The sequence below is a fragment of the Hypanus sabinus genome, chromosome 22, assembly GCF_030144855.1.
Source record: "Hypanus sabinus isolate sHypSab1 chromosome 22, sHypSab1.hap1, whole genome shotgun sequence".
In the NCBI taxonomy this organism is placed as follows: Eukaryota; Metazoa; Chordata; class Chondrichthyes; order Myliobatiformes; family Dasyatidae; genus Hypanus; species Hypanus sabinus.
This window is the reverse complement of record NC_082727.1, coordinates 39,356,728-39,383,117: the sequence shown is the minus strand read 5'-3', so window position 1 is coordinate 39,383,117 and position 26,390 is coordinate 39,356,728. Positions and strand designations below refer to the sequence as shown.

Sequence of the window (26,390 nt, the reverse complement as noted above, 5' to 3'; positions counted from 1 at the left end):
TGGTCTTATGGTCTAAACAAATAAACAGTCAATATTTTGGGTTAAGACCACAAAACGTTCACTCTTTATTCCTCTCTATAGATGCAGCCTGACCTTATTTCCTGCAGCATTGTGTGTGTGTGTGTGTGTGTACACACAAATCAAAAGTGAAATAGTGTTTGATTATGTAACAGAACTTGACCCCCAAAGGAGGTCCACAGTCACTATTCTAGGAACAGATGTCTCTCATTCTGCTGGCCAGCTTGTTCACTGATTCCATCACAGCCATGACCTAGGCTGGAAAATCCACAACCCTGGCATGAAATCTTCCCCTTCGTGTCTAATCTTTTTCTGGATTAGACACGAAAAATCTTTTTCAGGGATTTTTTCTGGAAAGTGAAAGTCAAGCAAGAGCTATCAAGATCGGGTCAAGTCTCCAGATGCTGGTCAAATTTCAGACCTTATTGATATATTCTTGCCAAAACTGGTGGGAGTCTGTAAGACTGATTGACAAAATACAGTGGATTCCTATTAATTGGGACACATCAGGACAAGTAGACTTTAGTCCAATTTAGCAGCTGCCCAATTAGCCGAAGTTTCATGGAAGTAGTTAAAAAGGTACAAAAAATTTTAAAAACTACATTTTAACAATAGAAATACAATAGAAATTATGAAAGACTATACATAAAGATTGATGAACAACCAATATGCAAAGGGAGATAAACAGTGCAAAAATAATACTAAGAGCATAAGTTGTAGTGTGCTTGAAAGTGAGTCTTTTGGTTGTGGTATCAGTTTCAGAGTTGTGAGTAAAGTTATCCATGCTAGTTCAGGAGCCTGATGGTTGTATATCAATAAACAGTCCTGAACCTAGTGTATAGGACCAAGGGATCCTACATCTGCTGCCTGATGGTAGTAGTGAGGAGAGACCTTGGCCTGGGTGGTAGGGATCCTTAATGGTGGATGTAGCTTTCTTGTGGCAGCACTCCATGTCAGTACGCTCAGTGGTTGGTTGAACTTAGCCTGGGATGGAGTAGGTTATATCCATCACTTTCTGTAGACTTCCCTGTTCCTCGGCATTGGTGCTTCCATCCTAGGCCATAATGTAACCAGCCAGGATACTCTCCACTGTGTATCTGTAGAAGAAGTTTGTCCTGGTTGGATTTAGCACCCTTAAACTTTTAAATCTGCTTTATGCTGATGTAACATAAAGATTGTTGTATGTTGCTTTAATGGACTATGGTATGGTGCATTCCTTCAGCTGTGGCACTTGTGAGGTAATTTCTAAAATAACAAACCAAGCCAGTCTGACTCAAATAAAAGTCTAAATTGCTTTTTGACACTATTGCATTGTTCTGTTTCATTTACATACAAACTAATTCTAAAACTGGAAATGCTACTGAATGAATGATAATACAATGTGACCACCTGCCCCATGAAAATTGAGTGTGGAGTCATTTTGGTGGAGTGACTACATGTGAAAGGTTATGGAAGAGTCACAGCCTATTGGCAGCTGGAGAAGCAGGTGTATGTTTTCATCAGAAACGTGCAGTATCTTAGCTCTCTTCTCCTTCACAGGTTCATTGTTGGAGATCTGTCAGACTCAGAGAGTGAATCCTTTGAGCAATCCAGTGAGATTGACCTGAGTGGGACAGAGGACCAGCAGAAGGCGTTTAATCATGAGACCGAACTTATTCCTTGGTATGTATTGTCCATTAGAGCTGACGTCCATCAGTTTCTCCTGCAAGGGTCCACAGTCATACACTATGACCAGGAGGCTCATCTATCAGCACGTTGTTTTCTCAAACTGGAAGCTGACAACTGTACTCTGACTTGGTCAAAACCACCGACAGCCAACCCAACCAACGCCAAGGTGAAAAGCATAGTACCGGGTAATAGCACAGATGTTGGTAATACAAAGTTTCAGCTGTATGGGCACATTGCATTAAATGGACTTGTAGAAGGCTTTTTGGACATGTCTGTGGTGAAAGCTGTTTACATGGGACATTCAGGAATTGATCTTAATACTGTTTGCATTCAAAACAAACTTTCCCAGATGACCCTGGAGGAAAATTGCATAACGTTGCTGTATGGGGTCCATACAACTGATAATCGCTTATTGCACTTTGTGGCTCCTAAGTACACTGCTAAAATGGTGCATGATGGATTACAGGAACTGGTGACGGCTGTGAGGAAAATGAAGAAGTTTCCCGACCAAAGACTGCAATGGCTGAGGAAGCAATATGTCAGTTTGTATCAGGTACGTGGAAATTAATCCCTTGTAACAATATTTCTGAATGTTGTTAAGAATTATAAGATTGGAAATATCTGTTGGTGATTTAAATGAATAAGTACTTATAATGCTCATAATGCCAGTCTTAACTGCATATTTTAAATCGGGTATGAAGGAATATTATGAAAGCACTTGTTTATTGACATTGCCAAGGACACTGGGTATTGATCAGATGTCAATATTTTCTCTTTATAGTGTATTCTGATGCCCTTAACATCAAATGTGCAAGAAGTTTAAGAAACTTATAATCAGAAAACAAATTAAGTGTTTTCAGTATGCTATTGTAAATATTTATGGTAATAACAGTTATGAAGCAAAGCAGATTCTCTGAACTTCATGACTCAATAGGCCAATACATTATCACACAAAGAGAAAACGTAAGAGTAATTTCATCAGAAATAATAATGGAAATAGTTTTCAATTCTATATTGCATTATTGGAAACCACATGGGGCTAACAGAAAAGACTACTAAGAATTGGATGGAAAACAAAACAAACTAATTAAGAAAATAAATGCAAAAGATTCTGCAAATGCTGGAAATCCAGAGCAACACACACAAAATGCTAGAGGAACTCAGCAGATCAAGCAGCATCTATGCAGATAAATAAATAGTCGCCATTTAGGGCTGAGACCTTTCACAGGGTAAATATGCAAAATTAACAAATAACTATAAGGAAAAGTAAAGAGATACCAGCTAACTTAAAACTGAGTAGGAATGTTCAGAGATCAGTGACTGTGCTAATGGTAAAAGTAAATGCCATTCTTCATAACAAACAGTTCAATTTATCCCAAACAAGGGAAGGTGGGTGAACTCAAAAAACAGGCAAGATTTACAAAGACAACTGATGATTAGAATCAAATTAAATACACATCAGTTGAATGCAAGAAACTATTAGAAGCAAAATAATAATTGCACGTTCATTGAAATTGAAATTCCCAACTGAGAAATTGAAAATGATTTAGGTATGAAATGATTTGAGAGCAAATCCTCACTGGCCATAGTATTCTGGTCAAACTGCATTTTGAGTGTGAAGTACTGCTTTGATTTCTATGAAATAATGTTTTATCCAAGCCCTAAAGCTTGGAAAGGAATTAATTAAAAGTACCCCTTCGTGTATGAGGAATGTGTTGAGAGGAACTGATAGGTGAGAAAAGCTTTTGCCAAAAGAGACATCACATACTGAACATATATAGCAGATATATACTGTTTGCGAACATAACAGATTTACCCAGACAGAAAGGTTTGAGTTAAACCAATATTGACCAGGGTTCATTCTTCCTAATGTAATGCTCAGTATTATACTACTGAGCAAGAAATAGACCTCTGATAAAGAGTGGGGAGAGAGACTTGTAAAGAGGAATGTTTGTGTCATTGTGAACAGTGCTAGGAAATGAAACTTTTATCTTGGGCACTTTGATGTAGAGAAGGAATCTCCCTTCTTTCAGTAGGTTCAATGCCAAGTGGAAAAAGCAATCTGCAGATGTTGGAAATCTGAAAGCTGAAACATAAGCAGAAAATGCTGAAGATACTGAAGATGCTCAACAGGTCAGACAGCATCTGTAGAAAGAGAGAAAATAAGTTGAAGCCTCAGTTCTGAGATATTTTGTCTCAGGGCCAGCGTTACAAGCATGACTAGATGAAGGCTCTAAGCCCAAAATGCCGATTCATTATTCCTCTCCATTGTTGCTGCCTGACCTGCTGAGTTCCTCCAACATTTTGTATGTGCTGCTCTGGATTTCCAGCATCTGTAGAATCTGCTGTGTTTAAAAAAAAGTGACCTGTTGAATTCCATGTGACACTTCAAATCTGTCAGTAAATCCTTGCCTAGTACATGCAAGCCATTACTTCAATTTGGTAGCTGAAAGCTGACAGGAAACATTGGCTGAAGGCAGCACCATTTGGTGAATCTTATTTTAAAGTTCATGCCATTTTACAAGCACAGCTGTAAAAGAGAAAATGTACTATGATGGCCATGATAATCTAAATATTTAGTCTTCTAGTCCAAACCTATCACAGCATTTAGGTAATATTTCTGTAAATTCGAAGGTCACAAATTCTACTTATGCAAAGGAGACATTTTAAACTGCTGTCTTAGATTGATAGAAAAAATATGGAAAATATTCTAAAAGCTATTGATCTACAGTTTTGAAATTTGTGATTCACTTGTTTGACTTACGGATTTTACTTGAAACAAGTACAAACATTGCAGCAATAGTTTTGACATAAAGAAAACTCAAACAAAACAAAGTTAACTTTATGAGAATGAGGGCAAGAAATGCAATGGAGAAGAAAGCTTAAATGGAAGTTTCTAAACTGTGCAAATCATCCCTGGCGGGGGTGTGTGAGAAATTATAACTTGCATTGATCCATTGGGCTTTAGACAGCTAGCGTCAGGTTGACCTGCTGGCGGACAGCTGGACATACTGAACTAATGAAAGCCTCTTCTCCTCTATTCCCTCCTCTCTCCACCTCTCCTCCTCTCTCCCTTATCTCTTCTCTCCCTCTTAAATTCTTCAAAATCAGGTTTATAATCACTGATGTATGCCATGAAGCTTGTAGTTTGTAGCTGCAGTATAGCATAATACGTAAAAAAATGGCACCTGGGTAGCTGATGTGTCTGGAAGAAGGTGAAAGGAAAGAAGAAGTTGGCAGCACAGACCTGTAGAAAATGCTAAAATGTGATTTATGTGTGAAGGTTAATGATTAAGAGCACTGACAATGAGTGATGAGGAGGAAGGGATGGAAAGTCATAGCATAAGATAAAATGAGGTGGGAGGACATATGTTTGGAGCCCGAATGCCAGCTAATTCATTTGGATAGGTGGCCCGTTTAATGTACAATTCCATGTTTTTGATGTAGGAGGAAGGCAAGTTTGAGGGACCAACACTGGCTCAGGTTATTGAACTCTTTGGAGGCAGACGCTGGATCACAGGAAACACAGCCACAGCGACTTTGAACAAAAGCACGGAAAAATCCAACCTGCAGCGCAACAACACATTGGGAATGAACACAGCTAAAAAGATAAAGAAATCACTCATCAGGGTATGAACTGAGACTTTCATAAGTCCCTGTCATGTGTTTTCGATCAAGGATTAATTGACTGAAAGTTTGGTTCTGTGCAGGGAGACAGTGGGGAGATGACTGACGAGGACATGGGAACACGCAAGGCTCGAAACTGCAAAGAATCTCGAAGCAGGAGTGGATCTGACCCAGCAGATTTTGATGAACAGGAAGAATCGGGTAACATGCTTCTTCCCTTAAATATCTGCTGTATTTATGGACCAGGAGTTGTAGATCATATTCTAAGAAGCTTTGCAGATGTGAGTGTACCTTAGAGTGGCACAACGTGGGCAACGCCACAGGTAAAGTCACTCCCTCTCAGCTTTGACAGCTCAAGTGCAATCCTGACCACCAGTCGAATTTGCAAGTACTTCCTGTGCCTGCAGAGCTTTCGCCTAGTTTAGGAGATCCCAACCTGGGATCCACAGACCCCTCGGTTAATGGTAAAAGTCCATGGCATAAAAAAGGTTGGGAACCCCTGCTCTAGGTACTTTAGTTTCCTTTCACATCACAAAGTAGTGAGTGCATGGAATGGGCTGCCAGCGACAGAGGTGGAGGCGGATACGATAGGGTCTTTTAAGAAACTCCTGAATAAGTACATGGAGCTTAGAAAAATACAGTGTTTCAGTAACCCTAGGTAATTTCAAAATAAGTACATGTTCAGCACAGCATTGTGGGCCAAAGGGCCCGTATTGTGCTGTAGGCTTCCTTTGTTCTATAGACTCACTTTCAAGGACTCTAGAACTCATGTTCTCAAATTTTATTTATTTATTTGTTTATTTATGTTGCACATTTGTTGCCTTTTGCACATTGGTTGTTTGTGTGACTATGTGGCAATTTCTCAATGATACAGTTGTGTTTCTTTGTATTTACTGTGAACGCCCACAGGAAAATGAATCTTAAATGGTAACATACATCTACTTTGATAATCAATTTACTTTGAAACTTTGAAGATGGGTAGCTGGTAGGTTAATTGGCCATTCTAAATTACCCCTGGAGTGTGAGTGATAGAATATGGGAGAAGTAGATGGGAATGTAGGGATAATCAGAAGAATAGGATTAATGTAGGACCAATCTAAATGTATGGGTGATGATTCCTGCTAACTGAGTGGACTGACCAACCTGGTTTCATGTTCAATGGCTCCCTGATGCTCTCACTCTGACAGCAATTGTTACTATATTATCTGTCAGAAAATTGAATGGCTTTGGAACAAAACTGTGAATACAGGTTAACAGGGAGGATCTACGTGGGTTTAGAGGAAAATCTTATTGTCAGATTGTGCTGTCAGGTTGCAACATGCGTTTATAATAGTAATTAATACAATTAGACTGATACATAATTATAAATGCAAAATATAAAGCTAGGAATCAATGCTAAATAGCAATGTCAGGACAATGTTCTTGCAGTTAATCTGTTTACTCTTTTTAATGATGTTTTGTGGCAACCCACTTTCTGCGCAGGCAAACTGGCTCACAAATAGCCAGCGCGCAGTGGGAAACTTTGGTAATGCACCTCTGATGTCATTTCAGCCCGGAGAGGGTGGGCACTAGAGATTAAATGCCAGCGCCGCGAAGTTTGAATAAACTAGTCTCCAAACGACTTAACGACTGTGTGTCATTATTTCAGCACTGTGTGTAGCACACCGCTGCAGTTTTCCATTTTTATTTGCTGGTAATTGATAAATATCACTTAGTTGAACATACTTGATTGCATTTTAATAGTGAACTTTAAATCTTGAAGAAATATACAATGTAAACTGGGAAACTTCAGCTCAGATTTTGCTGAATGATGCTGTTGGTTCCATTCAGAACACCAGCATTTCCCCACATAAATACCAGCAACTTTATGGAACTGTTGATATTAGTTGCTGTTAGTTGTATGGTGGAAGTGTCTATCTCCTTCTCTTTGTTTGACTGCACAGTTCTCACCAGTTCAGTAACTTCCCTGTGTTAACAAGTACGATGGTTTGGTACCATTGCTTAACTTGTTACCATATGCATTCTAATTGAGCTCAAGAGAGTGGTGACTAAAGACTCCAGTGAGTTATACCAGTGAATTCTTGGCCAATATGTGCTTAATTTATTTGACACATTTATTCTTTTCAGATTTGAGTGTTTCGGTGGCTTCTCCTGGTTCTTATACGCTTCCTGCCAGAGCCCGTTCTCTCACCACACCACCATCCGCCACATTGGGCCCTCCAGCGACCACACCAGTGAGACCTGTCTCCTCTCCAGTTCTTTCAACTACCAGCAAGACCAAAACTGGGTAGGAGAAAAATAAATGTGGTCTAAGATTCACACATTTATTCCTTCCCATCAGAGCAACATGTGGCATAATATTCCTTATTTAAATGTTCACATGAAAAGCAAACTTTTAAATAGCAGGGATGTCCAAAGAACTTAGAAAATAAAACAGTATACAGCAGGGACAGACCTTTCTGGCCACTGCATCTGTGCTGACCAGTATAGTTTCTACTGTATTTCAGTATTCTGTATGAATGCAGTACATTATAAAAAGAAGGTATTGAGATAATTGTTGCTATTAAGGTGAGAAAAGAGGACAATCACTTTTATTTACAGAGACAATGCTGAAGGAGGAACATTAAGTCATCGATATGTAAGAGGAATTTCTTTGCGCTATAATTATTGGAGCATGTGAATCTGTGCCACAGGATAGAGTGAGGTGGAGGCCATATTATAGTTTTAGAAGAAAATTGAATAAATATTTGAAGTAGAGACGGTATAGAGACCCACATGACAAAATGATCCATTTGGCTATATTCTGCAATTTAGTCAACATTTTAATATTTATATTTTTTGTCAAAAGATATGAGGCTTTGCAAAATGGGCAACAAAACTCAGTTTTTATGTATGTAATCTTTTGTAGTTCCCTATGGTTCTGTTTTTTGTAAAATAATATTAATATGCCACATGATAACATAGTTTATATTACATCTGTAGTGAGAACTTGCTTCTTCAATGTACACCCCAGATTAACATCATTATTTTTGTGAAGTTAGTAAATTCCACAAAGGAACTCTCTGAAATAAGACCCAGAAAAGGGGACGACTGGGCACTGATACACGGTGTGCAAAAAGGAAGTGAGGGGAAAAGAGGTGTAATGCACAGAATTCATTTGTTTTTGTTAAGAAGCAGGTAAGAAGCAATATGCCAAAGACTGTCAAATAGTAAGAGAGATGGAGGAGTAGCCTTGCAGACTGATGGCAGGAACGTGCAGGGGCGATACAGGAGTTTTCAGTTACCCAAATATTAATTGTGATAAAAGGGAAAGAAAAGTTGAAATTTCTGAAATGAGTTCAGACTTTTGTCACAGCCAAGAAGGGGACATTCTGGGGAATGCAGTGGATCAGGTGTCACTGGGAGTAAACTTCACTATAGAAAGTTTTATTTTAAGAATGAAGAAAGAATCGGAACATTTAAAGGACAACCTTTCAATGAGACATTTCTTCAGTGAGAAGAGAGGTAACCTGGCCAGGGTAAAGCATAATTAAAAATTTGGCAGGTAAATCTGCAATGGATAATGATTGACCACCACAGGGAGTTACTTTCCTACAAGTAGAGAAGCCAAGGCTAGTAACCCTTGATGACAAAGGAGACAAAGACAATGCAAATGTTAGGAGGAGGAAAACAATGCATGTCACATAAATACAGTAGTTAAAGTGGGAAGGAGGTTGAATATAGCAAGGTGAAAGGGGAGATGAAAAGGAAATTAAAGCAAAACAAAAAATAGAATTGCTGACATAAAAGAGCATCCAAAAGCTTTCCATATGGACATGAAAATAGTAAGCAGTAGTTACAAGAGAACTAACAAGGTTTTCCATGCAAAGCAGTTGAAGACATAGCTGAAATCTTACATGTCTATTTGATATCAGACTTTACTAAAGAAAAGGATGGGTTTGTACAGGAAATTGCCACTAACAGCCATGATCCTATTTAAAGGCCTATTCCTGCTTTGTTTTTTTTAAATGTATCCTTGTGTTCTTTCTTTCCTTGATGAGATAATCACTCCAGCCCATTTCCTCATTTTGAGCCTCACTCCCTCTGTAATCTCGCCCGAATGTAGCCCTGGTTCTGTAGTGCCTTATATGCTTAACTCTCCCTTGTAACCTATAGTTTTTTAATTCTTTCATCTCGTTGAAAATAACCTATATTTTTTTAAGGGATTTTTGGTACACTGGGGCCACTGAATGACAATAAGCTTCAGACTGAATGAGACCCCAAGAAGAAAAAGAGTCCTGGAAGAATGATGGAGATATCGGAGTGTGCAGAAACCCTTTTGTAGCACATTACTGTGAGAGGAAAGACAATTAGCCAGATTTCTTATGAAAAACGTAAAGTAGATGATAGTGACGTAGACCCAGCTCTTGTGACTGAATATACAGTAACAATTTGGATTTTTCTACTCTCTCCATTTTCCCCCTTCAGCGTAAGAAATGCTCAAGTGAAAACAATCAGCCATTCATTTTCAGTCTGTGGTCCATATCCAGGGAGTTCATTACATTGTACTTTCAGATTTCAGACTTCACTGTATACTCACTTGCCTTCGGCTTCAGTACAGCCATTCTCCTCACCACATCTCTTGCAGAACAGCGGCCTTAAATGCTTACTCCCATAGACCCACTTCCGTGATTCTTCATTTCCCCCTGGCAGTTTTCTTGGACTCATTCTAATACATACTCTTCCAGTCATCCTCCAGTCATTGCATCAGAATCTTTATTGTACATTTTAATTAACAGTACTGTGCAAAACTCCTGGGTGCCCTCATTATATACCCATGCCTAAGACTTTTGCAAAGTACTGTACTTCAGAATCAGAAGCAGGTTTATTGTGACGAGAAACTTGTTAACATAGCAGCAGCAGTTCAATGCATTTCAGCCCATTCTTTCTTAATGTGACATCTCAGCAATTAACTAAAGATGTATTTTATATTACAACATGTCTTAAAGCTGTTATGTTTTAAAGAGTCCAAGTTAAAAGGGATATTTTTTCTTTTTATTCTTTTATCTAACATGGTTTTATGGTCTTCCAATAGCCCAAGAGGGAGTAACAGCTGGCATGGACGGGTAAAAGGAGGGCTGAAAGGATTTCAGGACTTCATGGTCTCTGACAGCAACATGAGTTTCGTTGAGTTCGTCGAACTTTTCAAATCATTCAGGTGAATATGATCTCACTCTACAGATTTGATTGAAATATCTGCATTGTTTCATATTGGGACAGCACAGCGATTGAAGCTAGTAAGCAAATTTTGAAAGAAGAACCAAAATCTTTGAAAGAATTAAGTAAGCACAAAATTCTGGAAATTCTCAGTCAAGCAGTATTTGGGCGGTGGTGGGAGGGGGTGCGTGGAGAAAAATAGAGTTAATATTTTATGTCAATGACCTTTCCTAAAAAATAACTTAGTTGAACGATGCTTTGTGTTCAGCAAGTGTGCATGCAGTGAAAGAGATTGACTGTGTTTGTTTACGGACTAGTGTACGAAGCAGGAAGGACCTGAAGGACCTTTTTGACATTTACTCTGTATCGTGCAATCGCTCGGGCTCAGAATCCGCCCCACTGTACTCAAACCTGACGATCGACGACAACATCACTGCGCTACAGCCTGACCTAGGTCAGTCATCTCCGGCAATGATATTGCAATTATTTACTCCATCATTTCTTAATCTGGGCACTTTTTTTGAGATTAGTGAAAGTTCTGATAGGAGAGTTCACAATTTAGGAATATTCAGTATGTCCTGTCATTGTTTTCTGGAAAAGATTTGTATTTGAATTGAGGGAGGAGCAGAAGGGATGTAAGGAGAGACGGGGTGTAGGGAAAGCACAGACAGATGCAAGGGGAGCAGGAGAAGTGGATGGAGGGAGAGACGAGGAAAAGGAAAAGCGTTCTCATATGTGTACACACACACGCGCACTTAGAGGGCTACATAGATGGGGATGGAGGAGAAGCAAGAATATAGTGGCAGATGTAGAACAAGGAAGACTACAGCTGCAGAGACATAACTGGCAAAAAAGGGAAATGGATGCACAGGAATTTGATATTTGGCATAAAGATGTTGAACTTACTCTTTCTACTTACTTCATATACCTTATTTTCAGATTATGTATGAGTAAGTTAGGTGTTTACACAACGTTATTTTCTGTCTAATTCCTAGTGCAATTTATATTCTCTGTCATATCCTAAAATATATCATGAGAATGTTGACAGTGTAAATTAGAGTAAATTTGCTTGATACTTGGAGGAAGAAGTCCCATAAATATAACAGAAATTCATCCTTATTGTTCAGTTTCTGAAATAAATGTTAGTAACGTGTATATATATCCATCTATATGTGTATCCTTTTAACTGCTTTTAACTACAGAGTAAATGTCAATAAATAATGCATTCATTATTGAAAATAACAAATGAAAACCTTTACTCTTGTTTGTCTAGACCTGTTAACAAGAAATGTGTCGGATCTTGGTCTGTTTATAAAGAGTCGACAGCAAATAACGGATAATCAGAGACAAATTTCTGATTACATTGCGGCGACCAGCATTGTGACCAATCGAGTGGAAATTGCTTCTCTGGGAGAGAGTGAAATGGGAATTGAGCAATTGAATGACTTCCTGGTCAACTGTCAAGGGGAGAATCACACCTATGATGAAATTCTCAGCATTATTCAGGTTTGAGAGATACATTGTCCTAAAGATACCCCAACCCAATGTGCATGATGAGGACTCACAACTGAATAAGACTTCAGTGTCATATTGGCACTCCATATGTATAGTTGAGCTCTTATGAATAGAAAAGCACAAATTTATACACTGACTATTGCTAATCTGCTGACAGACATTAAATTGCTCTCTAATAATTACCTGTTATTAACAGTGCTGAAACTAAAACTATTTTTGTTCTATACATTTATTTTTTCCTTGTAGAATGTTAAGAAAATGGACAAGTTATTTGATATGTAATATGCATAGCAACATATAAAAGGCCATTTGGCCCCTAGAAAGCAATACCATCAGTCCCATTTGTCTTCTTCCTTCACCGCTGTAACTTATTCTGCCTCACACATACTCATTGACTCCCCTTTGACTTGATCTTCACTCTGGGGAATTTACTGTAACCAAGCTTGTCGTTAGGATGTGACAGGGAACCAGAGCATCTGGAGGAAGTCACACAGACCGGGAAAGAACATGCAAACTCTGCGTGTTGGCGCGTGGCCAAGTGGTTAAGACTGGGCTGGTGACCTGAAGGTCATTAATTCGAGCCTCAGCCGAGGCAACATGTGTGTCCTTGAGCAAGGCACTTATCCTTAAACTGCTCCTGCACGTTTATAGCCCAGTGGCAGCGGTTGGTACAGTATGGACAAGACAAGACACAGATGAGCTCGGCTCCCTGGAGCTGTGAAGCAGAAGCACCAATTACTGTGCCTCCTTGCCAGGGTTTTACAGGAGTTCTTGGGGCACCCAATCAGCCAGAGGATGATTCTGTTGAACATGGGCAGTGTAATATCCTATAATTATATTGTGACATTTTACTGTTTGTACAAAATATAATCTGTGATCTTTGTGAAGCCCTTGAGCTTCCAGTACCAGGCACACATAGCACAGCTCCTTTATTGCTCTTTCTTATTTGCTGGTTTGATCTTTGAAAATTACCAGCCTTCAAGATGTTGAAAGGGTTGATTTTAGCAGTGTTACTGCATGAATCCTAAATCGGAACATCAAGATCTTTTAGTATCAGTGACTTTTTGTTGATGTGGTAATAATAATGTCATAAAGGCCCCACAAAACACATAGACACAACCGAGAGACAAAATTCTAGCTGAAAGCTCTATCCAATGCTTTGTTAGCTATTGTAATTATGTAGAAATCTGCTGTGTATTAATATAGTCACTTCCATTGCAATGGATAATATATTCATTCTCTCCCAGAAATTTGAGCCATCTGTCAACATGCGCCAGCAAGGACTGATGTCATTTGAAGGGTTTGCAAGGTAATGCATCGTTTTAACATATAGTTGGTATTTTTTTTAATTCTGAAGCAGCAAAGACACTCGAACCAAAAGTGCTCATGCTTGAACTTCAGTTGGCTGTAATTGTACTCACTAACCGGTGTTCCATTGATGTCTGTGGATCACCTCTCCTCTTCTATCATGTTCTCATCCTGAAGGCCCATTTTTTACCCATTATGAATAAATAACACAATGTCAAGGTGTCTTTCAAAATTACCACACTCACTGACGCTAATTCCCATTGAGATTCCAGGATACCATTAATGCTGTTTCCCTTTGTGCCTGGCAGCATTTTCATTGAAAGTGAGTTTAGAATTGTGCAGATCAATGTTCATGGCTGTTTAAGAACAATGTAAAGTAGAAAGGGGATAGATGACATTTACAGCAGAAAGGTGAATGGAAATAATGTGCAATTCTATTTAGTTGATATGAATATTTATAGATCTAGTTTTCATGGAATATTTCTTTTGTAAACTACAGGTTCCTAATGGACAAGGAGAATGTTGCTTCAAAGAACGATGAATCTCAAGTTAATATTGAGGAGTTGCAGTATCCACTTTCATACTACTACATTGAGTCCTCTCACAACACGTACCTTACTGGCCATCAACTGAAAGGAGAATCCTCAGTTGAACTTTACAGCCAGGTATCAGATATTCTCTACTTGTCACTCCTACTCTAGATCTATCCCTTCTCAACCACCTTACTCTTTAAATCTTGTCTTGTCTGATCTTTTTGGCCTTTGTCAGGTTCTTGCTTTTTTTCCCTCATTTTCTATCTTGCATCCTTTTATTCTGTCTTTTTTAGTCTCTTTTTCTCCCCCACCTCCTTCCCCCTCTCTCCTCCACACTCCCCCTCAACTCTCTCTCACCCCAATTGTCCTCTCTCCCTCTTTTTTTTGGTCTCTTTTTGTCCCCCAACTCAGTTCTCCTGTCTCTCACACCTTCCTTTACTCACCCTCTCCCCTCATGATATATCGTTGACCTGAAACAATAACTCTTCCGACGGTGAGTCTCTGGCTCTCACCCGTCTGCTTTCATTCTATCCGCAATATTTCTTGTTCACTCTGGTTTTTGTCCAATTAGTTATTGCTTGTTTTGCATTTTCAGGTGCTGCTGCAAGGGTGCCGAAGTGTTGAGCTGGACTGTTGGGATGGGGATGATGGTATGCCAATCATATATCATGGGCACACGCTCACCACCAAGATCCCATTTAAGGTGCAATTTGGTTACGTTTGCCTGAAAACATTTCAGCATGTTTGGTGTAAATGGGCAATGATTACTAGTGGCATGGAAGTTCTTATGTTGTACTTTACATCACAGGATGTCATCGAATCAATCAATCGCAATGCCTTTGTGAACTCTGAAATGCCGGTGATTTTGTCAATTGAGAATCACTGCTCACTGCCCCAGCAGCGGAAGATGGCAGAAATTGTTAAGGTAAGCATGTTGACTCGGCAGCCTCCAATGGCTGAAATAACTGCTCGGTCAGCTTAAATCTACAGTCACAGGAGCTTTCTCTCTTTTTTTCATAGACTGTATTTGGAGACAAGCTGGTGACCAAATTTTTGTTTGAGAGTGATTTTGCAGATAATCCAATGCTCCCATCTGTATGGCAACTGAAAGGAAAAATCCTCCTCAAAAACAAAAAACTGAAGGCTCACCAGACTCCAGTGGATATACTTAAACAAAAGGTGAGATGGCTGGAAGTGGTGGATTACAATTTTTTACTTGATCCCTGGAGATTTTCTCAATCCACCAGATCTCTGAAGGGACATCATTTGATGTATATTTTTGAACATTAGAAAAGGAATAAGCTCCTTACATCTGTTGTTTCATTCAGTTGCCATTGTAACTGATCTTAATTTTGATCACTGCCTTTAGTATCAGAATTAGGTTTATTGTCACTGCCTTATGTCGTGAACTTTGTTGCTTTGTGGCAGAAGTGGAGTGCAATATGTAGAAAGTTACTATATAGTGTATATATATATATATATATAGTACTATGCAAAAGTCTTAGGAGTGTGTGTGTGTATGTATGTATGTGTATGTATATATATATATATAAATATAGCTAGGGTGCCTAAGAATTTTGCACAGTATTGTATTTGCCAATGTAAAACGGAGAGTGAGTTTGTAAATCTGACCAGAACAAAGGATTTTGGTAGTGGTGAGGGTAAAATGCTGTGGGAGGACAGTGGGACAGGTGGCAGAGGAGTGCCAGGGACAGGAGGTGATGCGGGTGCAGACACACCCAGCCCTGAGACACCAGACAAGGTCACTTGATTCCAAGCAATTGGTTTGTTGATCATTACAGAATGTCTCTCTGGTGCTTCCTGCTCCCTCCCTTCTCCTTTTCCCCTTTTCCAACCATAATTCCCCTCTCCCTACCCCTTTCCCACTCTCACTCCACAATAGAGAGCCATATCAAAATCAAGTTTATCAGTACTCACATAGCAGCAGCAACACAGTACTGTGCAAAAGTCTTAGGCAGCCTAGCTACGTATATGTGCCTAAGACTTTTGCACAGTTCTGTAAGTTACAGTAAAAATAAATAGTGCAAAATAGGAACAGCAAATGTTCATGGACTGTTCAGAAAATTGATTGTAGTGGCAGGGCTGGGAAGAGGCTGTTCTTTAAAAATTGCATGTGTGTTTTCAGGCTCCTGCACTCCTTCATGATGGTAGTAATGAAAAGAGGGGATCTCCTGGATGGTGAGAGTCCTTGATGAAGGATGGTGCTATCTTGAGGCACTGCCTTTTGAAGATCCTCTCATCACTGGGAAGGTCTGTGCCCGTGATGGGGCTGGATGAGGCTACAACCTTTTGATCCAATGCATTGGCGCCTCCATACCAGGCAGTGATACAACTAGTCAGAGTGCCTTCGGTTCAGTGCACAGCCTTTAATAATGATCACAGCCTCAATAGTTCTGGAGACCACTGTTATCTGGATTTCTATTATTGTTCGTGCAAAATAGTGTTTCCTAACACTTTAATGTTTTTCTCTGTAAACTTTTGTCCAGAACTTGCTTCTCTGACAATGTGCTCTCTCCTACAGGCCCATCAGCTTGCAAACCTGCAGGCACAGACGAGCAATGGCAACCTGACTGGCCCAGGTACCTCCAACAATGATGAGGAAGAAGATGAAGATGACGAATACGACTATGACTATGAATCTCTCTCTGACGGTACAAAGCTTGTTATGTTGGCTCCTATTCACAGTTTGAATCAGTATTTTTGGTAAAAATTGAAGCTCTTCTTCATTGCCATTCCTTGTTCTGTTTGACATTTTTTGGGAATATCAGCGTATTCGTGACTGTATATAGACTGATATAATAATCTCTGCAAATTTGAGATAGTGAAACAAAATCAAATAAAGTGGGAGAATTGTGCTGCAGGTTGATTGAGAATGTGAGGTTTAAAGAGCTGGATTTGCTTATTGCACACTGCACGATCACAAGACAGTTAGTTACTAGTTCCAGAATTCACAGCTCAAATTTATTATCAAAGTATGTATACAGTATGCAATCTTGAGATTAATCTTTCACAGGCATTCAAAAACAAAGAAGCCCACTAAAAAACAGTTGCAAAACTACCACATATCTAATTTACAACAGAGGACAAATCATACAAAGAAAGTAAGCAAAAAACATGGGACCTGAACTAGAGAGAGCCCGAAAGTGAGTTCACAGCTGTGGATCCTGTTCCGTGCTGAGGTGAGTGAAGCCTGTCCAGGAGCCCAAAGGCTGCAGGGGAATGCTGCTCCCAAACCTGGTGGTGTGGGACCTAAGACTCATGGACCTCCTGCCCGACGGTATAACACGAGAGGGAGACCAGCAGGCAGGCACGCGGTGCTGAACACCTGCCCATTTTCTGCTCCCATCCTCGATGTTTTAAATCTTGCTTGATGCTTTAAGTAGCGTGGACTCGTGGAGCTGCCATGGGTTCACCTTTCGCTATCAGGCCTCAACGCAACATCCACCCCTGCGATGGCTGCTCAGCTGTAGCTGCCCTCCCAAGAATCTAGTTCATTAAATCCCCCCAAGAGATCACAAAAATGTCAGATTATTTAGTCGGTTCAAACATTCATCCTTAAAAGGGAAATTACAGGCTACAGACTGCAGCGATCACAGTTCAGAAGAAGTTTATCTACTGGAGTATCTAGTATTTTTCTGAGCTGTCTGAAAAATGTCACCATTGGTCGCTGGCACCATCGTACTCGCTCTTCAATTTCCATAAGGATATCTTGCAGTCTCAGCTGAAGGAGGCCATTCCAGGCTGGTTTATCCTCTCGTGAATGAAGAAGGATCTATTATTCAATATTGGTTTATTAGAGTCAAAAACTGTAGAGGAAAGGTTAAATAGAAATGAATTGTTCCTTAAGATTTGTCTTCTCACCTACCTTTGTAATCCAATGGATAGCAACAATCAGCATTCATATAGCACACTAACCTAGAATAAGGGGTTCTAAACTGACAAAGGTGTTCTGGATGCATTAGTAATGTTAAACCAGTATTGTTTGTCAACTGATATGAGTAGTCAAATTTTTAATTGAAAATCTATTTGAAGAGCAAAAAAACATTGATTGAGGGTAGAAATGGAATTGGATACATGTTAACTCTGGCAGGATTTGCAGGCCATTACTTCAGACAAAACAATCAGTTGTGATGCTTCACTCCCAGATGAGCTCAACACCTTTAAAAGGGAGAATAAAATTACATCTGTGCAAATCCCCAAAGTGACCCTGTGATCTGGAGGGAAACTATAATTCCTAGAAGGTCCTGTGCCATCACCATTTGATCCTGGAAGCTGCACGAATAACGCATGATGCCTTCTCCAAGTGTTTGGGTGATGACGCTAATGCAGCAGCGAGTAGGAAACTGTAAAATGCATCAGAGACCAATGGCACTGGCCTGGTGTAGTCCGGAGGCCTTGAAGCAAAATGTGTTGGTGAACCTCCAAATACAAGGCAGCGTAAGAATATTTACAAGTGTGTTTTTGAGACGGTGGCAGGTCGTGGATGCTGATGAGGTCTGCTTTGAGTATTGCCCCTTTAAGTTACACATTACACAGGAAACAGAGTTAGTTTATAAAAGCTGGACATTATGTGAGTTAATAGAAACCGCTAGTGAGTCTGAATATTACATTAAAGCTGAATTTTGCATATTATTACTAACATCATTTAGGACCAGCTTTACATTGCAGAGAATTAAGTTACTAGCTCAAACAATAAACTCACTGAAAAGACTGGAATTTCCTGCCAGGAATTGGGCACAAATTCCCTCTACTCTGGGTGTAGTTAATTTTCAATTCCACACCACTGAACTTTTCCCCCAAGAGTTTTGCAAATGAAATTTTGAAATATGTAAATGTCATTTTATATTAATTCCATGGAGAGCTTTACAACTTAAAAAATATTCAGCCGATTAGTGATATTGCTATCAATCAATCTAACTCTGGCTCCAGTTTCTGAATATGGACCGGTGTTCCAGACAAGTTAATGGTGTGCTGGTTTAATTTTCGCAAGGTAGCTGGGGCTGCACACAACCCAGTGATCTTGTGATATTTCTGGGCTGCCAAGCAAATTCTTGTATAACAGTTTCAGCTGCAATTGTGTTTAAGCAAACACATAAAACCATGTTGCTGCTCCTGAAACCTCAAGTAGTTGTAAATAGATTGTTGTCTTTTGGATTAGCCCTGACCCTTGTTACTAATCTAGGTGAGAGGTCATGGGGCAAGTTGTCATTTACAGTAAAAGCTTACAGGTATTAAAAAAATTGTAGACCCTTCTTAATGAAGTTATTTATGTCACTTCAAAAACGATTGAAGAAGTTACAACTCAAAGTGGAAACAAAGAAATAAATAGAACTGGCAAACTTCAGCAGCAGGCAGTTTTTATTAAATAAAAGCTGAGAAAGCTGAAATAAGGGAATAAATATTATGAACCTCAGAGGAAAAAGGTAAAATGAATAAATGCATTTGGAAGTGAATATCTTTTCCTGCTCCTACCTGAAAATGATCTATTAATTAGGGCATTTTTTGAATTAGAGTGGGATTAAAATGTGAATTATCTTTGTCAGATTTGGATTAGTTTGGACTTCCTTATCTACCCAGGGAGTAAGAGATTTTCTAGTCCAGTGTTGTGGAAGGTGGAGGAGGAGGAGGATGGACTGGGATGACAGCACTCACAGCAAACTGTGGAGGAGAGGGAAGATGAGATGCTGCAGGATTGAGATTATAGACATGATACTTGTCAAAGCATCCAGTGTATTATATCTGTAATCTATAAATATAATCTGTATAGAATCTGCTAGGACAGTGGAGAGATGGAGAGGCCACATTGTTGCATCTGTGAAAAAACAAACTTCTCACTATAAATTCTGGGAAGAAGTCCTGAAGTGAGATTGGAACATTTTCACCTTTTTGTTTTAGCATTAGTTGTATATAAGACTTTTTTGTTTGCTGAATACATCTTGAGATGTTAAAAGTCCACCCACTTGATTTTATTTTGTACGTAACTTTGTAGCCAGAGGCCGTTGTACATTTCAGACCTTCTATGACTTGATGACTGGCCTTTACTCATCCAATGATGAAAAGCACAATCCTGCCACTTTACTGCAAGGGCTGACGATCACTTGCAACCATGGGGGAGGAACAGGCCTTCTGCAGCTGGCCCCTGTACCATTAGCCCAATCCCACCCCATCTTTATTCCCTCTCCCCTCACTCCCTGAGGCTGCCCTGGAGGACGCTCTAATGGTACTGACCCAGTTCCTATATATCAAAGGAAAATGCTGTTGCTGCAGCCCATTGAACTAGACTCAATAGGGCTCTGTCTCAATAGGGGTGGCATGGTAGCATAGTGCTTAGCACATTGCTTTACAGTGACAGTGATGAGGGTTCTATTCCTACCACGATCTGTAAGGAGTTTGTACATTTCTTCTTGTGACCGTGTGGGCTTCCGCTGGATGTCCTGTTTCTTCCCACATTCCAAAGATGTATGGGTTAGTAGGTTCACTGGTCACATGGGTATATTTGGACAACATGGGCTCGTTGAGCTGGAGGGGCCTGTTACCATGTTGAACCTCTAATTAAAAATTAAAATTAAATTAAATTTGGCAACATACTTTAAATGTGGTTTTTAAAATCAGGTGAGATCAGTTTCTCTGCATTGTCATCCAAGCAGATGAACCTAAGTGGAGGCACAATGTTGGTTCAGCCCCCTCCCAATTTCGCAGCAATGAGTAGCTGAAAGCTGCTGATCTGTGGACTTGGCAGTGTGACAATTTGTTTTCGATTCACAGCCCAAGGACATGAGAAAGTGAAACAAAATTCACACCCTTGAATGTTCTATTGGGTGCTTGAAGACTTTATTTGACAGGAGTTAAAGGATCTCCCATTCGTTGAACACCAAGACATATACAATAGTACTTTAAGTTTAATTGTCATTCAGCTATTCATGAATACTGCCAAATGAAATAGCGTTACACAGGGACCAAGGCACAAAACAATACCAACTGTCACACACAGCACAAGGCATGGATAAGATAGTAAGCACCTATAAGAGATCGGTAAAGTACAGTCTAAAAAAAATAGTCCAAGTCCCTGAGTCCATGAATGTTGCAGCAATCTACAATTGAACATAACACAGCTTGTCGTCTGCCAGTTAGAGGAATTAAATGCCTGGGGATCTAAATCCCAAAGAAACTTGAGCTGCTTTAAAAGAGAAGCTGTGGAGAAGAAGAAATAGAACTCCTCAGAAAGAGAAGTTCTAAAAATGTGAAAGGACAATCAGTTTTGTTATCTCTGTTTCAAAGTGATTAACATTTACATCTTCTTTTGTTTGGCATTTGGAACACCTATAAGGAGGTGCCCAATAAACTAGTTCTGTTCCATTGCAAACAGCTTTGCTGAGATTTCTGGCAGACGGAAGTTCTGTTTAGCTGTGGTTTTCGGTTCTGCCTTTTTATTGTATTTTGAAATACTTGCAGTTTGACTTAACAAAATTTGTAAATAAAGCTACAGAGGGGATAGGATTGGTGTTAAGACAGTTTCTAAGTCACACTTCGTAAATTTTGACAGCGTTTTAACACAAGACAATGGTTTACTGGTGCAGCATTGTACACGTCAACCAGTCCCTGTGGGCACCAGGCTGGCACTTAATCAATGCTTTTTTAGTAATTGTTCCAGAGATTTAAATTGCCTAAAAATACCAATATGCCAAAATCTTCTAAAAGTCAATTTTCTGATCATTGCAACTATGTAAGATCATTATCTAGATGAAAAGACTAGATAATTCATTTCAGGATGCTCACAGTGATTATCTAAACCAGGTTAATGGCTAGGTGTTTGCCATTGTGTATAACAGTGTGACACTTTACTTATTTAAACCATAGATTGTATTTCAGGACATGGCCACTGCTTCTTCTGATGAAGATAAAGTAGAAATGAGGAAGTTAGGCATTTCGAGCTGTCCAAAACAGTCAGTGCTAGTGTCATCAATGACAAAGCTACCACTCATATACACAGGTTTTGAGAAACAGAAACCAACTCAAAATGTCTCTGAAATCACACTAGTGCTCCTGTTTCAATGACACTCCAGATGTCAGAACATTTCTGGTCCTGTTGGAAGAACAGAATATATAATGAGTTGCAGATTTCCTTGCAATTACTTTTCCTCCATCTTTCTTTCTTCTGTAGGCTGTAAAAACAAGTTTAACTGTATTAGACCATTGCTTATTTTCTCTTTACAGAGCATGCTGACTTGATCATTAATGCCATTACATGGTGTGTGGTCCTTGTGTTCTACAATTAGAGTTATCCATTTTACTACAGTCTGACTAATATTTAATCTTTCTTATTCTGATTGTGCCAACTAATTTCTGACTCTCTGCTCTTATTCCCTCCCTGTCTTCTGTAGCTGATGCTCTTATTGCTTCCCTCTCCACTGCTATGAATGATCAAGAAGGTAAAAGCCCCAGTTTCGGCACTGGTTAATGCAAAGTATATTATGAGTGTTGTGCTGCGGGATGGAAGGGCCAAGGAAAAAATTGTATTCCGATGTAAATTGTAACATTTTCCAGGTATCAATTGCAAGTTCAGTGGAGTTTCACAAGAGATAGAGAAGCTTTATCTATTTTAGGGTGAATATATGCTGTCTTTGAGCAAGTCAATGAAAGTCTGATTGGTGAACCTGCCACAACAGTTTCTGTTACTATGTTCTATCTTTAGAGCCTATATGTGAGCTGTTATTTCATATTTCCTTATGACTTAAAGCTTGGGGAGTAATATACAGTAGCTAAGTAACCCTCTGGTTGGAGTATCTGCAGAACACGCATGCTCACAAGGAGAACCTACAAGGTCCACCTATCAGAGATTAGGTTTGAGCCTGGGCTACAGGAGCTTTGAACTGGCTGTTGTACGTGTTATCTGTATACCCTCTTTATAAACAGTGACTACAAGTCCTTGCGCCTACTTTGAAATGTAATCTCTGCAAAAACAGCAGTAAAGTCTTTTAGCATGTAGCTACTGATACAACAATGACACAGAAAATATTTATTTATTTATTTGGATACTTCACAAATTAGGCCCTTCGAGTCACACAGTCCAGCATCCCTCGAGCCTAATCATGAGACAATTTACAGTGACCTATTAACCTACCGTTAGGTCTTCAGGCTGTGGGAGAAAACAGGAGAACCCGGAGGAATCCCAGACAGTCATAGGGAGAACGTGCAAACTCCTTATAGGCAGTGGTGGGAATTGAAACTGGGTCACCTGTACTGTAAAGCATTGTGCTAACCACTATGCTATTTTGGTGCCCACTGTATGTTTGGAAACAGATGGGAGTACGGCAGTAAAACGGGTTGCTTGCATCGTGAAGTGAGGCTTGATCAGTCCAGGGTATTTCCTGGTGTTTTTACAATGCAGTTAACAGTGCTTTATTTATTGGCCTGTGTAGTTAATAACTGGTAATGTCTTCTAGTGAATGGTTAATAACAGTAGCCAGCAACTGCCATGTACACAGTAATAACCAATAGCATAAAATGTAATGGAGTTGAGATCTGTGTAATATTAATGTCATACAAGTAGTTATTAATATCTTACATTGCCATTGCATTGAAATTTTCTATAACACATAGGTAAAATAACCGAGTTGTAAAATATCCAGTTATGTTAAGTGCTACTGTTATTTCACTTCCTTTTTAAGCTCAACTCACAGTGGTGACAGATGTTCAGCTCCTCTTTGCTCACCATATGTTTGGGCTAGAGATGATACGAAGATAAATTTTACTGACTAACTCACAGATAAATGCAACTATTATACATAAATATTTCACTTGGCATAATGTTGGCAATATGTTCACAACATTCATCATCCTGTCGCCATCCATGCCAAGTAAGGAACTTTTCCATTATAACTGTTTTCCAAATGCTGTTTTTCCCCTCCCAAACGAATAGGTTGCACTAGCATATGATTGTTGGAAAGGTATAAGTATTAAAAATACTAGATTCGAATCCAAATATCGCACTTCAAATGCTGCCAAAGTGTTTATAGGTGTAGAATAATTTTTATGTGCTGTGCCCCTTGCTTCCCAGCACTTTATGAGCATGTTATAAACCACAATCTGCATTTGTTCAGCAGTCAGACTGTGTGCGTGTTTAGACTGGCTCGTCTCCACTTTGACAGAATAGTGGTTTGTGCTTCAGGTGGCAGAGCGTTCCTCATCTCACTTTCTGTGACTGGCCCCAGTTTTCACTTCATCCTTCACCCGTCAGGCAGTCCAGTCACACAAGGGTACGTGTGGCAGAGGCACATTCCTGATTTGCCTTAGAGTTCGGCCCATGTTAATTTGCCATCATTTTATTTAGGTGCCCTTGGCGCTAACTGAGCGTGAGGTTTCATATTCAGGTTTCCGCTGCAGTTTGTCAACTGTTTCTCATCCCATTGCATTTTCCCATCTCTCTCCATTTGGTATTAGGAACATGAAAGAAAGAAACTGGATATTTTATCCATGTGAAACAAACCCTTGTTCAGTAAGAATCTCACTGACCTTTTACTTCAGACCTTAATAAATGAAGGGCTCATTCTTCCACAGCAGATGCCCTTAATGTCCTCTCTCTTGATGCCTATAAGAGTGTAATCATGCCACTCCTGTTATTGTGCACTACAGAAGTGAAGTCTTTAAGAACAATAACTGTGGCCACTTAATGTCAAAACATTCAAACTGTTCAATGTTTCTTGAAAGGCCTTTTACCAACAACCTTATTAAATAAAACAAACAAATCATAGCCAAAAATAAGTGTTTGTAACATAATAAAAGTGTAAAAAAAGACCACATTTCCATAAAGTAAACTTTTAAATAATACTTTGGTATGTTTGAAAATGCGGATCCCTATACTTAACTCAGAGGTCTATACCTATGTGATCAACTAGAGCCTCGTGTTCATTCAGGCCTTTGTATTAATTAGTGAGAGGCTTGAGGGTTTGCACTCACAGACCACTGCTCCTGAGTGCAGAGGAATTCAATATTTTCCAGACCGACAACCAGGTTAACAAAGGTCTAGAAATATATGGACCATTCTGTATTTAAATAGAAAATTGGCTGCCTCGTGTGAGATTTTAGCCTTTTGATTTTTCATCCTGATCAAAAATGACTAAGATTGAGGGAAAAGACTAAGAATGATAAGGCTTATTGATGGTTGCAAAATAACATTTTAAATTAAATAAGTGGAGAAAAAAATATATACAGTGAGGTAGAGTGTATTTAATGTCCAGTGAGAAATCTGATGGTGAAGAGGGAAAAGTTGTTCTTAGAACATTGAGAGTGTATCTTACCTCACTCAGAAAGACCAAGAAATGGCAACACTAAATCCACATTCTAGCCTGATATTTAATGATCAGTGATTAATGAGGCAGGGAGTAGAGGGGATATTAGAGGTGTAGGGGAGGGAGGAAAGGGAGTTAGAAAAGAAGAGAGAAAGGTTTAAAATACAAGAGGGCAAGTGTGAGAGGGGAGCAAAAAGGAAGGAAAAAATACAATTACTGAAAGTTCTCTGTTGGAAGTGAGATACTGTATTTAATTGGGAACTTACCTGGCTAAAAAAAATTCTATCAGAAATTACGTTTTCCACGTAATCTTCTTGTCCTATGAAGCTTATGTGCGCTCCATTCCCAAGCCAGAGGACAACAGTGTATGTCCTTGAATCACCCAGCTTACTTGCTGTTGACTTCATCACAGATTTATTGTCCTTGAACCATTCTTCCCAGTGAGAACTTTCAGAAAATGTCAGAATGATAACCATAAAGGCAGAGAATGCAGTAGTTCTGTCCAGTCTACCCATACACTATTTATCATTGAGTGACAGCATGCTTGGCTATTAACAGATTGCACCACTATTTCTATTGGCCACAACCATTCCAAGGTAAACTATTAAAGAAAGATAAACATGAACCTTTGAAATTCTGTTGGGTTGATATACCGGAAGGGGAATTAAAAAGAAATCTCATTTTACACCAACAATTGTTCACATTTATTTTTAACATGTGATTGTGTGGGTTTCCTCTGGGTGCTCAGATTTCCTCCTACAGACCGAAGACATGCCAGTTGGTGGGTTAACTGGTCATTGTAAATTGTCCATGATTAGTCTAGGATTAAATTGGGGGGCTGCTGGGCAGTGCAGTTCAAAGGGCTGGAAAGGCCTGTTCTGCGCTGTATCTCAATCAGTAAATGAATTTAATGTTGTATTAAATTTCAGAGCAAGAGAATCTGAAAGGCAAATGCTTTCAGAAGTTGTTTTTGGACTGTAATAACCCCAAAACACCAACTATTCATGTAAATGTTATGAATTACTGTATATTACTGTGTAAATTTGCACCCAAGTTCTAAGTGACTGTTATGGATTTAAAATATTGTAGTTAAAATATTTGCTTTGCTTAATCCAAACAGGCTGAGTGAAGGATACATGTAAATGAAGGATGAAACTAATATTGGAACATAGAACATTACAGCAAAGTACAGGCCCTTCAGTCCTCCATGTTGTGC

The 26,390-nt window shown here is 39.3% G+C and overlaps 1 protein-coding gene across 1 annotated transcript in view; it reads left to right on the top strand.

Annotated features, from left to right (window-relative positions):
• Positions 1–26,390, top strand: part of plce1 (phospholipase C, epsilon 1) — a 286,649-nt gene that overhangs the window by 206,432 nt on the left and 53,827 nt on the right. Inside the window, exons 7-19 of the mRNA XM_059947571.1 lie at positions 1,558–2,239; positions 5,134–5,316; positions 5,397–5,514; positions 7,441–7,600; positions 10,388–10,510; positions 10,827–10,963; positions 11,783–12,015; positions 13,272–13,333; positions 13,832–13,997; positions 14,461–14,568; positions 14,674–14,790; positions 14,886–15,044; positions 16,408–16,537. Coding sequence (XP_059803554.1) covers positions 1,558–2,239; positions 5,134–5,316; positions 5,397–5,514; positions 7,441–7,600; positions 10,388–10,510; positions 10,827–10,963; positions 11,783–12,015; positions 13,272–13,333; positions 13,832–13,997; positions 14,461–14,568; positions 14,674–14,790; positions 14,886–15,044; positions 16,408–16,537 — 2,378 coding nt within the window. The remainder of the gene's footprint in view (positions 1–1,557; positions 2,240–5,133; positions 5,317–5,396; positions 5,515–7,440; positions 7,601–10,387; positions 10,511–10,826; positions 10,964–11,782; positions 12,016–13,271; positions 13,334–13,831; positions 13,998–14,460; positions 14,569–14,673; positions 14,791–14,885; positions 15,045–16,407; positions 16,538–26,390) is intronic.